General features: G+C 41.0%; 1 protein-coding gene across 4 annotated transcripts in view; it reads right to left on the bottom strand.

Annotated features, from left to right (window-relative positions):
• Nucleotides 1-15,597, bottom strand: part of MAP3K5 (mitogen-activated protein kinase kinase kinase 5) — a 91,846-nt gene that overhangs the window by 10,255 nt on the left and 65,994 nt on the right. For 3 of the 4 annotated variants that reach the window (XR_014167252.1, XR_014167253.1, XM_081907052.1), the window contains exons 16-24: nt 14,454-14,581; nt 13,391-13,527; nt 10,071-10,176; nt 8,363-8,520; nt 7,876-8,053; nt 7,397-7,417; nt 6,702-6,882; nt 6,441-6,609; nt 1,423-1,608 (exon numbers count right to left, since the gene is read on the bottom strand). Coding sequence is in view for 2 of the 4 variants with exons in the window: in XM_081907052.1 (XP_081763178.1) it covers nt 1,423-1,608; nt 6,441-6,609; nt 6,702-6,882; nt 7,397-7,417; nt 7,876-8,053; nt 8,363-8,520; nt 10,071-10,176; nt 13,391-13,527; nt 14,454-14,581 (1,264 nt within the window). In the remaining 2 variants the exon portion in view is untranslated. The remainder of the gene's footprint in view (nt 1-1,422; nt 1,609-6,440; nt 6,610-6,701; nt 6,883-7,396; nt 7,418-7,875; nt 8,054-8,362; nt 8,521-10,070; nt 10,177-13,390; nt 13,528-14,453; nt 14,582-15,597) is intronic. The other variant, XM_081907053.1, reaches the window with a different exon arrangement.

The raw sequence follows: 15,597 nt of genomic DNA, 5'->3' as shown, positions 1-15,597 counted from the left end.
AGGCAAAATGCAGCTCAAAGGGACAGCAGCTACACAAGCGAAGACACCGATACGCCAACAACATTCACCTTCTTTCCTTCTACCTGCTCATGTCTACACTGGTGTCTCTGTGACCTAGGTGGGTCACTCCCTCATCACAGGTGGATGGGGCAGGTGGAAAGGCAACACTGAACATGGTTTCTGACAACTACAAAGGCAGAGCTGGATGAGGCAGAACCAATGTTCAACTGCTCCAGAGATGGAGAAGCCTGTGCGTCAGGGCTGTGGCGACTGATGGAAAGGTGTAATAGGGAAGGGAACACCCCCGCCTATTTGAACCCTTTTCAGGAGTCTCTTCCTCCGGCTCCCCCAAGCAGAGGCCTTCTCAGTCCGCTGGATCAGTGGCAGAACTTGGGGTCTCAAATTTCAGTGGTGCTCTGTCCGATGTGGGACATGGGTGGCACTGTGGGTTAAACCACAGAGCCTAGGGCTTACCGATCAGAAGGTCAGCGGTTCGAATCCCCATGACGGGGTGAGCTCCTGTTGCTCGGTCCCTGCTCCTGCCAACCTAGCAGTTCAAAAGCACGTCAAAGTACAAGCAGATAAAGTCCAGCGGGAAAGTAAACGGCATTTCCGTTCGCTGCTCTGCTTCGCCAGAAGCAGCTTTGTCATGCTGGCCACATGACCCGGAAGCTGTACACCGGCTCCCTCAGCCAGTAAAGCGAGATGAGCGCTGCAACCTCAGAGTCGTCCGCGACTGGACTTAACGGTCAGGGGTCCCTTTACCTTTACTGTGCAATGCCAGAATTTGATGCCCTCCTGCCTCTCGCCTTCCATTCTACCTCATAGCTGCAGCGCCCCCTAGGCTCTGCACCCAGTACCATCGAACTGAACTTGGGTCATATATTTATTGGCCACATCTCTTCTCTGCCCTGGCTCAACCAGCCTCTTTGCACGCACCCACCCACCCGGATCCATGATATCAAGCTCCTTGGAGTTAAATGCGTGAAATAAATGTGATATGTAACTAAAGAAGGAGGATATTTCTCACATTATTCATAATGTATTAGCCTGGACATAGTGTTTCTCATTCTAAACTCTAGTCCAAGAAACTTGCTTATTTATGTATTTCGATTCCATTTTGTCTCCAATGAATTCTAGGTGACACACTTTGTGTTTCCTCCACCCCTATGTTATCTTCACAACAATGCTGTGAGGTTGGTTAGAATGAAAAACAGACTTGCTCATGGTCACCCAGTGAGCTTCATGTCTCAGTAGGGATTTAAACTATGCCTTCCCAGCCCTATCTGAGCACTGTGACTACTTTACCAAATTGGCTCATGATTAACTTTCACTCAATTGTATTGCAGATTTAAGACATTCATCAGTATATGAAAAATCAGTTTAGCAAAACTAGCAAAAAAGAGAGAAAGGTATACTTACTGCATCTTGGAAACCAAAGAGCACCAGCTGAACCTGGCTGATGCCATGACTGTCAAAGTCTAGCTCTAGTTTTATCTTTGAAAGTGTATTTGCAATAATTTTGCGATCAGTTGTCCGTATAAATTCTCTGAGACTGGCGACTAAAGTTGTGATGTGTTCCCATTTCAGCTTAGGCTCTTCAGGTCCCTATTAGAACAAACAAAAAATAGCTAATTACCTTTGTGTAATCATGAGGCAATAGTGAAAATATTCAGTGAATATAGGGACTACTTTCATCTATAGATTTCCATAAGGCTTCAACAATTCAGTCTTTTTGCAAATACTGTGCTCTTTTAGCTAGGGGATGTATATAACAGAAACTGCAGGTCTCCAGAAATAGACGTAAGTGTATTTGGACTTTCAAAAAAATTCTGATAAAAGTTTCTGATCCAAGGTATCTGAAGAAAGTATGGACAGATTACTGGTTAAAAAACAGGAAGAAGAAAGTAGGAATAAACGGAAGGTTTCCACAATGGAAGAAATGGGTTTCCCAAGGATCTGTGTTGGGACCTGTGATTCCTGACTTGCTTATAAATGATCTGGAGTTATGGATGAGTAGTTAGGTGTCCAAGTCTTCAAGTGTGAAGTGATGCATATTGGGCACCAACAATTCAAATTTCACAAATATGCTAATGGGGTTTGAACTGGTGGTGACTGACCAGAAAAGGGACCTTGAGGCCATTCAATGACAACAATCACCCCAGTGCATGTACTAGCAAATTGCATGCAAGGGATTATTAGGAAAGGGATAAAAACAAAGTTGCCAATATCATAATGTTTTTATAGTGATCTGTGAGGTGATCACATTTGGAATACGTTGACACATCTTTAAAAAGGATATTGTAGAGCTGGAAAAGTTGCAGAAAGGGGAAAGCCAAATGATCCAGGTTGGAGCAGTTTCTCTATGAGGAAAGGGTATAATGTTGGGAAAGGGGGTTACTTCAGAAAAAAAGGTGAGTTAGAAAGACATGGTTGATGTTCATAAACAAAACAAAAAAAATTCCTTCCAGTAGCACCTTAAAGACTAAGTTAGTTCTTGGTATGAGCTTTTGTGTGCATGCACACTTCTTCAGATACACTGAAACAGAAGTCACCAGACCCTTCTATATAGTGAGAAGGTGGGGAGGGGTATTACTCAGAAGGGTGGTGGGAATGGGTGATTGACAGATAGCTGTGATGAGCCTGTTGATGACTCTTAATGACTGCAATAGGTCTTACAGGAAAAAGCAAGGGGTGAGAAGGTGAAAAATGGCTTTGTCATGTATAATGAGATAAGAATCCAATGTCTTTGTTCAGACCAGGTCTCTCCATGGTTTTAAGTTTGGTAATAAGTTGCAATTCAGCAGCTTCTCTTTCCAGTCTATTTCTGAAATTCCTTTGTAGTAGAACAGCTACTTTGAGATCTTGTATAGAATGTCCTGGGAGATTGAAGTGTTCTCCTACTGGTTTCTCTGTCTTGTGATTCCTGATGTCAGATTTATGTCCATTTATTCTTTGGCGTAAGGTTTGGCCTGTTTGTCCAATATAGAGAGCTGAAGGACACTGTTGGCATTTGATGGCATACACAATGTATGTTCATAAAATTATGCTTAGTGTTAAGAAAGTGGATAGAGAGATGCTTTTCTCACTTATTAGCACTCCCAGGCACCTAATGAAGGTATACAGTGGGACATCCAGGACAGATTGGGGGTCAGGGGGCAAAGCACATAGGTGAACTATGGAATCTGCTACCTCAAGATGTGGTGATGGCCATGAACTAAGATTGGCCTTAAAAAAGAATTAGACAAATTCACGTGTGATATGGCTAAAAATGGCTACTCGTCATGTTCACTATATTCTACCCTCCAGGATCAGAGGCAGCATGCATCTGAAAAGCAGGAAACAACAGAAGAAGATAACTATTGCTCTCATCCTGCTTATGGGCTTTTCATAGGCACCTGCTTGCTCACTGTGAAAAGCTGGCTTAGACAGGCCTTTGCCTGACCCAGCAGAGGCTCTTCTTATGTTCCTATGACTTTTAGAAGGCTGTTCTAAACATAAAGAGAAGCGTGACACAAGGCACAGAGGCAGGAATGAGAGAAAAAGACCAGGCTACTAGTGGTGTACTCATTTTCCAAACTACAGTGTAGGTCATTACTATTCATTGAAGCAGTAAACATTTACTATATGAGCATTTCCAAAACTGCAATAGAAAATCTTTTTTCACTTCTATTTCCTATGTCGTTGGTGGCATCTACAGGTGCAAAAGGACTTGGTACATGACAAGATGTGAAACAGCATTCAGTGTATGGAGACATTTGGTTTATTACCTTTTCCCTACCAACACATCTCATTCACACTTTGGAATTTATACCCTGAGCTTCTCAGCTAAGACTCTCACAGAATATTTTTGAATACATTTCCCGTGAATGTGTGAGGAAAGCACAGTGAAAAGGATCACATGCCTTTTGAATATTTTTGTATGAACTGCATCACTGGTTATCTGGAGAAAACTCCTCAATTCATTTTAACCACTAATTTGCTTAGGGGCACACACAAGATTGTGGACATGGGTGGCGCTGTGGTCTAAACCACAGAGCCTCTTGGGCTTGCCAAGCAAAAGGTTGGCAGTTCGAATCCCTGCAACGGAGTGAGCTCCTGTTGCTCTGTCCCAGCTCCTGCCAACCTAGCAGTTCGAAAGCACGTCAAAGTGCAAGTAGATAAATAGGTGGAAGGAAGGTAAATGGTGTTTCCATGCGCTCTGGTTTCTGTCACGGTGTTGCGTTGCACCAGAAGCGGTTTAGTCATGCTGGCTACATGACCCAGAAAGCTGTCTTTGGACAAACACCGGCTCCCTCGGCCTGAAAGCGAGATGAGTGCCACAACCCCATAGTCGCCTTTGACTGGACCTAACCGTCCAGGGGTCCTTTACTTTTACCTTACACACAGGATTAATAAATAAAGTTTGAAAGCAGCAAATTATTATTATTATTATTATTGCGGCTTCCAACAAAATATTAAAATACAGTAGTCTGTTAAACACTAAAAGCTTCCCTAAACAGGGCTGCCTTCAGATGTCTTCTAAAAGTCTGGTAGTCGTTTTTCTCTTTGACATCTGGTGGGATGGCGTTCCACAGGGCAGGTGCCACTACCGAGAAGGCCCTCTGCCTAGTTCTCTGTAACTTGGGTTCTTGTAGCGAGGGAACCAGCAGAAGGCCCTCAGGGCTGGACCTGAGTGTCCGGGCTGAACGATGGGGGTGGAGATGCTCCTTCAGGAATACAGGACCGAGGCCATTTAGAGCTTTAAAGGTCAGCACCAACACTTTGAATTGTGCTCGGAAACGTACTGGGAGCCAACGTAAGTCTTTCAAGACTGATGTTATGTGGTCTTGGTGGCCACTCCCAGTCACCAGTCTAGCTGCTGCATTCTGGATTAGTTGTAGTTTCCGGATCACCTTCAAAGGTAGCCCCACATAGAGCGCATTGCAGTAGTCCAAGCAAGAGATAACCAAAGCATACACCACTCTGGTGAGACAGTCTGCAGGCAGATAGGGTCTCAGCCTGCGTACCTGATGGAGCTGGTAAACAGCTGCCCTGGACACAGAATTGACCTGTGCCTCCATGGACAACTGTGAGTCCAAAATGACTCCCAGGCTGCGCACCTGGTCCTTCAGGGGCACAGTTACTCCTGACTAATGAGAGATTTAATTACTCTCATCTCATAATGGTCTGGGCTTATTTAGTGTGGAACTTCCTGTACATAATGATGCTGCAAGAGTAAGCCACTTTGAGGCACAGCATTTCCCATATTTGCTGCAACTTGTGGCCTGGGTTTGATAAAATTTGACTCATTGGTTGTGAAATAGATCAGATTGCTCAGCCCTAGTGCTGAGCACAGTTTAGGTATATGCCATGGTCAACTCAGATTTGGCACTTAAGTTACATTACTTCACCCAAGGTGAGTCACAGAACAACACTTCATTTATCTACTAATTGCAACATCTGCCATGTGATGCTCTTGTTGGATAGTCATGGCCATTCTCCTGTAACACAATGAAATTTTCTAGCACCATACAAACCAAAGGCTGTTGAGTAAATTCCTCAAAGCAAAGTTGCCAAACTACCAGGGTTAACTGGAGTCAATTCCTTGTAGGGCCATCCTAATGGTGTGCTTTAGCAAGTTCAACTGTGTTACAATTTGGCCCGGGAGAGGAAAGCATTTTTCTGACATTTTCCTCACTTTTAAATTTAATTCCCAGATTAAAGTACTCTAATAACAGTGTGTGTGTATTTATACAGAACCACACAAATATTTTTGCATTTCTGTTTCCAAGTCAAACTATAGTCTCTGAGAGTTAAATAGAGCATTTGTCACTATACATATCTTGATTGACATGTTTTTATTCCCTATAAATTTTACATAATTCAGCCATCTAGTAATCTGTTTCTGCTTTCAATTTTAAAGACAAAAGCCCCCAATAATGTGGATTACTGTTTACTAGAGACCCAGAACCTTAAGAGAATTCAAGTTTGACTTGTGCACACCATATAGTATTTTACGCTTCTCTGCTTCTACTTTTTACTACTTCTTAAAGCCAATTATTTCTGATAAATATTATTCTATTAAAAAGCCTCTGCTTTCAAAGTGCATGCCTAATTTGCAGCATTTGGGTGCTTGCTATGCACAATTCTAGGATGTCTTAAATAACTTGTTATACAGTGCACTGAACTTTATAGTTCCATGCCAGTTACTCCTGCTTAAGTGTATACAGAATTGCAGTCTTAAGTCTTGCAGATACTTGCATTTAATTATGTATCCCCACTAAATGAGCCCCTAAACACTCAGTCATCTGATAAAGGTGTTCTAAATTATCAATCATAAACAAATACACCAGAGTAATATCAATGAAACCTTGCAAAAACTTCCACTTTGGGATGTGCTAGTCCTCTGATTACAAGCACTTATTTTACTATTAGCTATGCTAAGGGCATTTGTTTACCTGTGCTAAGGCTTCCATCAAGTTTCTCACCACCTTATCTTGGTCCTCTGTTAGGATTCTATGAAGGGTGGCTCGCCGTTCACTATCCTTTTTGAGCATGAAGATTCCAGAATCCTTCTCTTCAGGTGAAGGAGGTGCACTGTGGTCCTCAAAATTCTCATCTGGGATGCTGCGAATATATAAATTAGAAACTGCTATTAAAACCACCAAATTTATTTGCAAAAGTCACTTTCTTTCCACGAAGCAATATGGAAGGTTTACCTTAGAAAAAGGGACCTTAGCCCTTTTGCATCCTTTTCTCCACAAGATTTGGCTCTCATTTTAAAAGAGAATGGGTCAAGCTTTAATTCTGTGTCAGGTGAAACAGAGCCATATTCGCTGCTGCTACTAGTATCTTCTACAACAACAGGAACAGGCAAAGATATGCTTCGAAGATATTCTGCTCATGGAAGTGAAGAAACCCAGAAATTAGTGTAATCAAGCCTGCTGGACACAGTGAATTATAATAAACATTAGCAATGATCCACCTCATCTAGCATGCAAAGCATATGTAACCTGTGGGGCCTATGGGAGTTGATGTGATGCTCACATCCAAGGTAATGTCCAGATACACTGAACTGGACCACGAGGAAATGTGGCTTTGGTGGGGAGAGAGAGTGTTCATTATACCCTATGAAAACCCCCTCCCACATGTACAAGTATGGGATCTGCATCAATAGGACAGGATTGATTGTACCAATTATGTCTCCGTTATTTCCCTTTGAAGCAGGTTTTGAAGTTGCACAAGAGGCTGTGGAAGGTGAAAAGAGGAAGTCCCACTGTATGAGAAGATGTCATATTCGGATATTATTTTCTCATTTGAAATGGTAAATGTAGTAGCTAATGACTAAATAAAACACCAAAGTTCAAAGATTTCATTAAGTGTATGAAAAGAAAGGTCTAAATATTAAACTTACCATTTGATCCAACTGAGAGTGCTGTGAGGAAAAAAATTAAAAAGGAAAAATAATTGAAACCATCCAGAATTCACTTATGAAGTAGAACTAGCAACAGGTAATTTGACCATATTACCGGGGGGGGGTGTTCAGAGAATTTAAAACAGAGGGGGTTTTGTGTTTTAAGGATTATTTCAAGACACACATAAAGGCCTCAATCTAGCTAAAGTTATTCATGACTCATTTTCACTGAAAAAACAATTTAACAAGCCTATTATTACTCTCTTAAGTAAGTCTCAATGCTTTCAAAGGGAAGTTAAATATTAACAAATAGTATCATAAACGTTTAAAAAACACTTATTTGATGCAAACTGGTTGATTAAAGTCACATTTTAAGTATGCTAGTGATTCTGTGTTGAGCTTCTCAAAGAAGCTGTCAGTGTTGGCTAAATTAAACAGAATTGCTAAGCTCTTTGAGCTAGGCATAAATAGGTCTTTACCTGTTAACTTTGACTGAGACTTCCTTTTTTTGCTTGTAACCTTTAAAAACTCATCTACAAGAAGCTCGTTAGCGCAGGCTCTCTTGTCTGGATCTGGTTCAAAGCAGCACAATAGGAAGGCTTTTGCCTCTGCTGACATGGATTCAGGAATCTCAGGGTGTATTTTGAACATTCCAACCTGACAAATACAGAAAAGGAAAGACAATCAAGATCTTCTACCACAGAGAGGAGTCTTCTTAAAATAAAACATTACATAAAGCCATTAGCATTTCCATTTGAAACTGGTTTTCATTCCCAGGAAGGCATTCATTGGAATTTGAACAACTCATTAAATATTCTCTCTTTAGCGTATTTTCCTTTTTAACTGAATCACTACTGCAAAACATATTATTCCTCACAGACACACACAGATGAGTGTTTCATCTTATGGCTCTTCTCCAGATCAGCGTCTCTTTTACAAAAACCTAAAACATCTATAGGATCTAACCTTAAACATTGCTGCCTGCGGCTCTCCAAGTTCGTAAAACGGAGGTTTCCCTGTGGCCATTTCAATAATTGTGCAGCCTAGGGACCAGATATCTGCAGCCTTTCCATAACCTCTTGGTCCTTTATCAATGATCTCTGGCGCCATATACTGAAGAGTACCTGTTAAATACAAGCAGGCAAGCAAAAATTCACTTAGGCAGGAATTTCTTTAATCAAAAGCGAAAACTGGAAGAAAAGCACACAGTCAAATATTAAATTCCCAGGCTTTCATGGTGTTTTGCACTTTATCGAGCGTGCAAAGCATTTTAACTGTGTTGGCCCAATGTAATAGGCTTTGTGTCCATGTTCTGTTCTCACCCTTCCCTTCATGTGCGAAGTTTGGGTGCTTCTAATGTGGTTCATTACATCAGAGTTTCCCCAGTTACACCCGAACTGGGTAACTGTGGTTTAATTTCCATTTACAATCCAGAACAAACCTCAGAAGTGTTTGATTATGGTGCACAAGTGAAAGAAGGAAAGGAGAATCATGGGCTCAGTGCTTGTTCTCAGTCCAATAAATCACACTTTAAAGCAGCCCATTATCTCAGCAATTCTTACAACACAGGTAAAAATAAGTGTACCTCAGGTTAAGTACTTAATTCGTTCTGGATGACTGTTCTTAACCTGAAGCACCACTTTAGCTAATGGGGCCTCCCGCTGCTGCCGCACCGCTGCCGCGCGATTTATGTTCTCATCCTGAAGCAAAGTTCTTAACCTGAGGTAATATTTCTCGGTTACCGGAGTCTGTAACCTAAAGCATATGTAACCTGAAGCATATGTAACCCAAGGTACCACTGTAAATGGAATTGTGGGGAGAGACTAAGAGATTTAATTTATTTATAAATATATCTAGACTTTCTCTGCAAGGCAGGCCTAAAGTGGGATGCAGCAGTAGCTTACCTTAAGCCACACTGCTTTTATGAAAGTTCTGTTTGCATAAAAGCAAGACTATAATACTGAATTTAATATCACCATCACCACCAATATCAATTGAAATTAAAAACGAAGGGAATGGTAATCAAAATACATTCTGAACATGATTCAAATCTGCATGTGTGAAGCTCAGTCAGATAATCTGAGTATCATTCATTAGCTGTTTAGCAAGAAAGGGGAGATGAGGCAGGGAACAAAGTCTACAAAGAAACATACTGTCTCAAACAACTGATCAATGCTGATACCAAAGTATCTATGGATGCATGCTGTCTTGGCTGCTAGACTGAGGAACAGAACAGAGTGCATACAATACCTCGCTCATCTAAGCAGACGTATTGCCTCTAGCTATATCAGAACATTTCCTTATAATATGGAAGGTCAGGAAACTGCAGCAGTCTGGGTTTCTCTTGATTCAGGGACCAGGAATGTTGCTGATAACAGTGAAGGAAACTGCTATGTGTGTTGCGCAGGCAGATTATTAATACTTATCTGATGACCACAACTTGGTCAATGAATAAAGCCACACTCCTGAAAACATTTCCCAATGACTTCAGTGCAACTTTGCAAGTCAGTGTGCTTAGGATCTCAACCCGTATCAGGGATTTCAAAAATGTACAGAATTAAAGCTGTAATCCTGTACCTATCTTCCTGGGAGTAGGCGCCATGTCTAATTTATGCTCCAGGATATTCTTTTACTCTTAAATCAGGCGACTCTGCAATATATTTTAGAAACATACCTGTGAATGTTTCAGTGCATGGATTTATGCCAGCAAGCCTCTTTGATGTCCCAAAATCTGAAATCTTTAGCACTCCACTGTATGTGTTGATAAGTACATTATCACCCTGGAGGGGAGAATATTTGGGATTGTTATTTTTTTTTATCCTATGGCTGATCTTGAAAAAGAGTTTGCAGCTAAAATTAATGATGAAATGGCTTGTAATAAAAGAGGAATTAAGTGGAATCTGCTATTAGTCACTTCATTTCTAGTTCAATGAAACTTCATTCCTGAATGGAAAAATTACCTAGCTACATTATGGAATGCATGTAATAAAAACAAGAGAATTCAAATTCTTTCAAACGTATTATGAACAATTGGTTATTTTGATATTTATTACGAGATTTTGGAGTTCTAGATTTCTCTAGGTTTATTACGTAAAGTAACATTTGGACCCTTTCATTCTTTCTACAGAAATTAGTTTTTTATGAAATTAGTTTTTAGGGGCTTTTTAATTTGTTTTTATAAATTAGCTTATACAGTGCTTTTTTCTTTTTTTAAAAACACACGAATAGGGGTACTCTCATTTTACTTCTCATATTGAAATACTGCTGCTCAATGAGGCCAAACTTAGATTCACAAAATGTTTAGGGGTATGTGTACCCCTGCGTCCCCCCAGAAAAAAAGCACTGAGTTTATATAAAATCTCCCAATCAATTTTTTTTTGCTTAGCATTTTTAAATATCATAATGCCTTATTTTTAAAGGCTCTCTACACAAAACAAGACAGAAATGAAATCTAGAATTGAGTAGAAGTACCTTAATCTGCTATGGTTGTGTGTTTGCTGCAAAACGAATAGGTCCATGCACAGTTGCATCTTATATATATGTCGAATAGGGGGGTTTCCCTGTGTCACATAACTGCTTATGCAATGCTGCCTGGCAGTTGATAGCTGGCGCTGTTGCAACAGCAGTGATCTGTCTTTTAACATAGGGTGTATACACTGTGCTAGGAAAAAGAACTCCATCTGATTTTATGCAGGCAACATTTTTGAAGAACATGAGTAAAATGGACAGTGCCATATGCACAGCCACAACGTGAACTCATAGCTGAAAAGGAGATTTGAACTATGGCAAAGAATTCCAAAAGGTCTATCCTACATAGTAATCAATCCAAATGGATCATTAGCAGCATCTAAGGAAACTGGTGTGGCTGCATAAGGAGCTTACAGGTGAGCTGAGAGTTAAGAAGGGCATATATAAGAAAGGGAAGAAAGGGAAAATCACAGAGGAGGAGAATACACAAGTAGCCAACAGTTGTAGGGGAAAAGTCATGCTGGCTAAAACTCAGAATGAGCCCAGGCTTGCAAGAGAGGTTAACAATAACAATAACAATAACAACAATAATAAATGTTTCTTTGGCTATGTCCAAAGTAAGAGGAAGAACAAGCATGGGGAACAATATGTGACATTTTAGTGTATCTTTCATCTTTGTTGGAAGCCGCCCAGAGTGGCTGGGGAAACCCAGCCAGATGGGCGGGGTACAAATAATAAATTATTATTATTATTATAACAAGCGTGGGAACATGGAGAAATGCTATTGGGTGACAGAGAAAAGGCAGAACTACTCAACACCTACTTTGCCTCGGTCTTCACCCAAAAGGAAAGCAATGCCCAACCTGGTGATAACAGAATAGTAAGGAGGGCGCTACAGCTCAAGATAGGAAAAGAGGTAGTAACCTAGCTACTTGAAATGACTTATACTTTAAATGAATACTAAAGGAGCTTGTGGATGTAATTTCAGAGCCTTTGTCTATTATCTTAGAGAATTTTTGGAGAACAGGTGAGGTCCCTACAGACTGGAGGCGGGAAAATGTTGTCCCCATCTTCAAAAAGGGGTGAAAAGAATAACCAGGTAACTACCGACCAGTGAGCTTGACATCGATACCAGGGAAGGTCCTAGAACAGATAATTCAATAGTCGGTCTGTGAGCATTTAGGAAAGGATGCTGTGATTACTAAGACCCAGCATGGGCTTCTCAAAAAAAAAAGTCATGTGAGACCAATATGATTTCTTTTTTTGATGGAATTACAAACTTGGTGGATCAAGGAAATGCTGTGGACATGGTGTATCTTGATTTCAGTAAGGCTTTTGATAAAAGTCCCCCATGCCCATGATATTCTCATGAGGAAGCTGGTAAAATGTGGGTTGAATGAGGTAACTGTTAGGTGGATTTGTAGCTGGTTGACTGATCAAACCCAAAGAGTACTCATTAATGGTTCCTCGTCATTCTGGAAAAAAAGTGACAAGTGGAGTGCCGCAGGCTTCTGTCCTGGGCCCGTTGTTGTTCAACGTCTTAATAAATGACTAAGATGAAGGAATTTAGGGGATCATATTTGCAGATGACACCAGACTGGGAAGGGTAGCTAATGTTGCAGAAGACAGAATTCAAAATGACCTTGACAAATTGGAGAACTGGGTGCATGCTAACAAAATGAATTTCAATAGGGACAAATGTAAGGTTCTACACTTAGGCAGAAAGAAAGAGATGCACAAATATAGGATGAGGGATACCTGGCTTACTAGCAGTACATGTGAAAAGGATCTAGTGGTCTTGGTAGACCACAAGCTTAACATGAGTCAACAGTGTGATGCAGCAGCAAAAAAAGCAAAAACAGCTAATGCTATTTATGCTGCATCAACAGAATTACAGTGTCCAGATCAAGGGATGTAATAGTACCACTCTATTCTGCCTTGGTCAGAACACACTTGGAATACTGTGTCCAATTCTGGGGACCATAAGGGTCTGGAAACTAAGCCCTATGAGGAGTGCTTGAAGGAGCTGGGTATGTTTAGCCTGGAAAAGAGGAGACTGAGAGGAGATATGATAACTATCTTCAAATATCTTAAGGGCTGTCACATGGAGGAGAGAGCATGCTTGTTTTCTCTTGTTCTGCGGGGGAGGACTCGAACCAATGGCTTCAAGTTGCAAGAAAAAGGATTCTAACTAAACATTAAGAAAAACATTCTGACAGTAAGAGCTGTTCAGCAGTGGAAGAGACTCCCACAAGAGGTGGTGGCCTCTCCTTCCTTGGAGGTTTTTAAATAGAGGTTGGATGGCCATCTGTTGTGGATGCTTTAGCTGAGATTCCATCATTGCAAGGGGTTGGACTAGATGACCCTTGGGTCCCTTCCAACTCTAAGCTTCTATGATTCATCAGCTTAAGACTCTGAGAACTGAATCAAGTTCCTCTCCATTCCATTGCATTTTGCTTCAGAGGGCACTTAAGGATAACTTCATGTCCATTACATAAATCTAATGCTTTTCGTAAAGAAATCTACCTTTATGTCTCGATGCACTATTTGATTATCATGGAGGTATTTCAATCCTTCAAGAATCTGTTTGGTATAAAAACCAATGGTCTGTTCGTTATCCTTTAATGGTCCCCATTTCGATCTCAGAAGAGCAGAAAGGCTGCCTGTAATATAGAAAAAAAGGCAATGAAGGCAATTTTCAAATCAGGAAGATCGCCATTGTCATTAGCCCTGTGGAGATGTTCTGGCCAGGCTGGATGGAAAGGGGAGCAGGATTTGGACAAGAGTATGGACCTGATCCTGGGGAAGGGCCCAGTGGCCTGGGAGGGGCTGATCCAGTCGCTGCCTAAGCATCTGGATAGGGTTGTCAATTAAAATAAACAATATCCCTTTTTATTATGTAATAGAAAAAGAGAATGAATTGCTTATTCCAGTTCAAAGGCCTGTGCTATTTTTAGGTCATCGGAGATATGCAAGTCGGCAGGAAAGCAAATCCCAACATAATGGAATTGGTAAAGTTCTGTTAATCCAGCCAGCCTAGTTCTAGATAACTAAAGTATAAAATGTCAACATCCTAGGCACATAGAAAGGAATTTCACATTGCACTAAGGTGACTGCTAAACATTTTGGCTTGCCAGACAGAACAATTCCCCTTTCCCATTCCTGCTGCTCTGGGGGCTCTCCTGACACCCCCCTCCACTTGAGCCAATTTCAGGTAGTGTGGGAAGGAGAAGAGGACAGGAAGCTCTATTGGGCAAGTGGAAGTCATTGTGCAGGGCTGCCACTGACAGGACTCATTAGCTGAATTGGGCCCCAAGATTTGTATACATCCTAGTGCTGTCTTCTCAGAAGTAAGCACCACAGAGTTCTCAAGGGCTTACTCTTAGGTTAGGTCTATGATCTAAGGAACTTAATGCTGTATACATGCCTATTAGATGGGTGTCATCAGTAAACACTTCAATGCCTGAGCTAATATGAAGGGTCCTGCTTTCTCCAGCTCAGTGAAAATGTGAGCGGAGTCTTGTGAGCACAACAATCTCTGCATCAGAACAGAATATATATTTATATTCATTAACCAAAAGCTGTTTACCTCCTGGTACTTGTTCCATGAATATCTTAATGAATCCATTTTCACTAAACGAGCCAAGATACTGGACAATGTTCTTATGTTTGAGGTGCTTATGCAAAGCTATTTCTTCATGCAAAGGCTGGGAATACCTGAAAGAAAGTTCAGACTGCCTCAACCAGCTTATTTCACTGTATGGAATTCCATACCCTACCATCCTGTGATAGAAATTCAAAAGCAACCCGAAATAGCAATTCTGCTAGTAAATACTTTAAGGTAAAATGGCACAGGAAATTGCCCAGGCAACGTTTATCAAAAGGAAATAGGTCTAAATGATAATGGAGAACAAACAGGCAGGCAGAAAGCTTGAAGGCTAAATAAATGAACCATCCCAACAGCATAGAAAAATAAAACTCAAGCTTATCTCTTTGGTTGAATAATCCAGCATAAATGAAAAGCTTTTAAAGTGGAAGGTTTATAGGAAATGTCAACCATGGATGTTTGCCTAAAGTGCAATAACATTTTTTTTCCTTCTTCACTGAGAGATCTGCAGTTTTCAGCCAGTATCCACTCACATGTGCTATTTGGCTGGCTTTTTTAGTGATTTTCTGTGTTTCTTCTGGAAAACTAAGGTTTGGAGCCTGTTTTAATGACATGCCAGCAGCCAGCTTAGCAACCCCACCCCTGCTCACAGGAGTAGTTTTGTGTTCATGGTGTATTAGTCATTCTATTGTTGTACTGATCATGTGAGTAGACCACACAATCTACTAGGATTTTCTTTGGTGGTGGTGGTGGTAAACCACCAGTGTAATCAGGACTGAGTCTCTGATTTCAGGTATCAGGGTTGAATTTTTACAAATCCACACATTTGATTCCTTCTACAGAATCATGTTCCTGACCATGTGCTAAAAGTTACCAAACACAAAATCTTGAAGCACAAGACTACTCCAATTTCAGGAATCGAGGGGCAGGGAAGGGCCCACCTTTTCCCATGGCACTTCACATACTCCCATGTGAAGTCTATGGCAGCAATCAGAAGCGTAGAAAGCTGTCATAGACGAGTGTTTTCGAGAACCTGTGTGTTGTGGCCCTCCCTGTAAGGACAACAAGTGAGAGGAAGACGTTGTAGACCAGAGCCCTCCTGCTCAGGCCCCTGATTCTGAGCTGA

The sequence above is a fragment of the Podarcis melisellensis genome, assembly GCF_964234715.1.
Source record: "Podarcis melisellensis genome assembly, chromosome: 3".
NCBI lineage: Eukaryota > Metazoa > Chordata > Lepidosauria > Squamata > Lacertidae > Podarcis > Podarcis melisellensis.
This window is presented reverse-complemented; position numbering and strand designations above follow the sequence as displayed.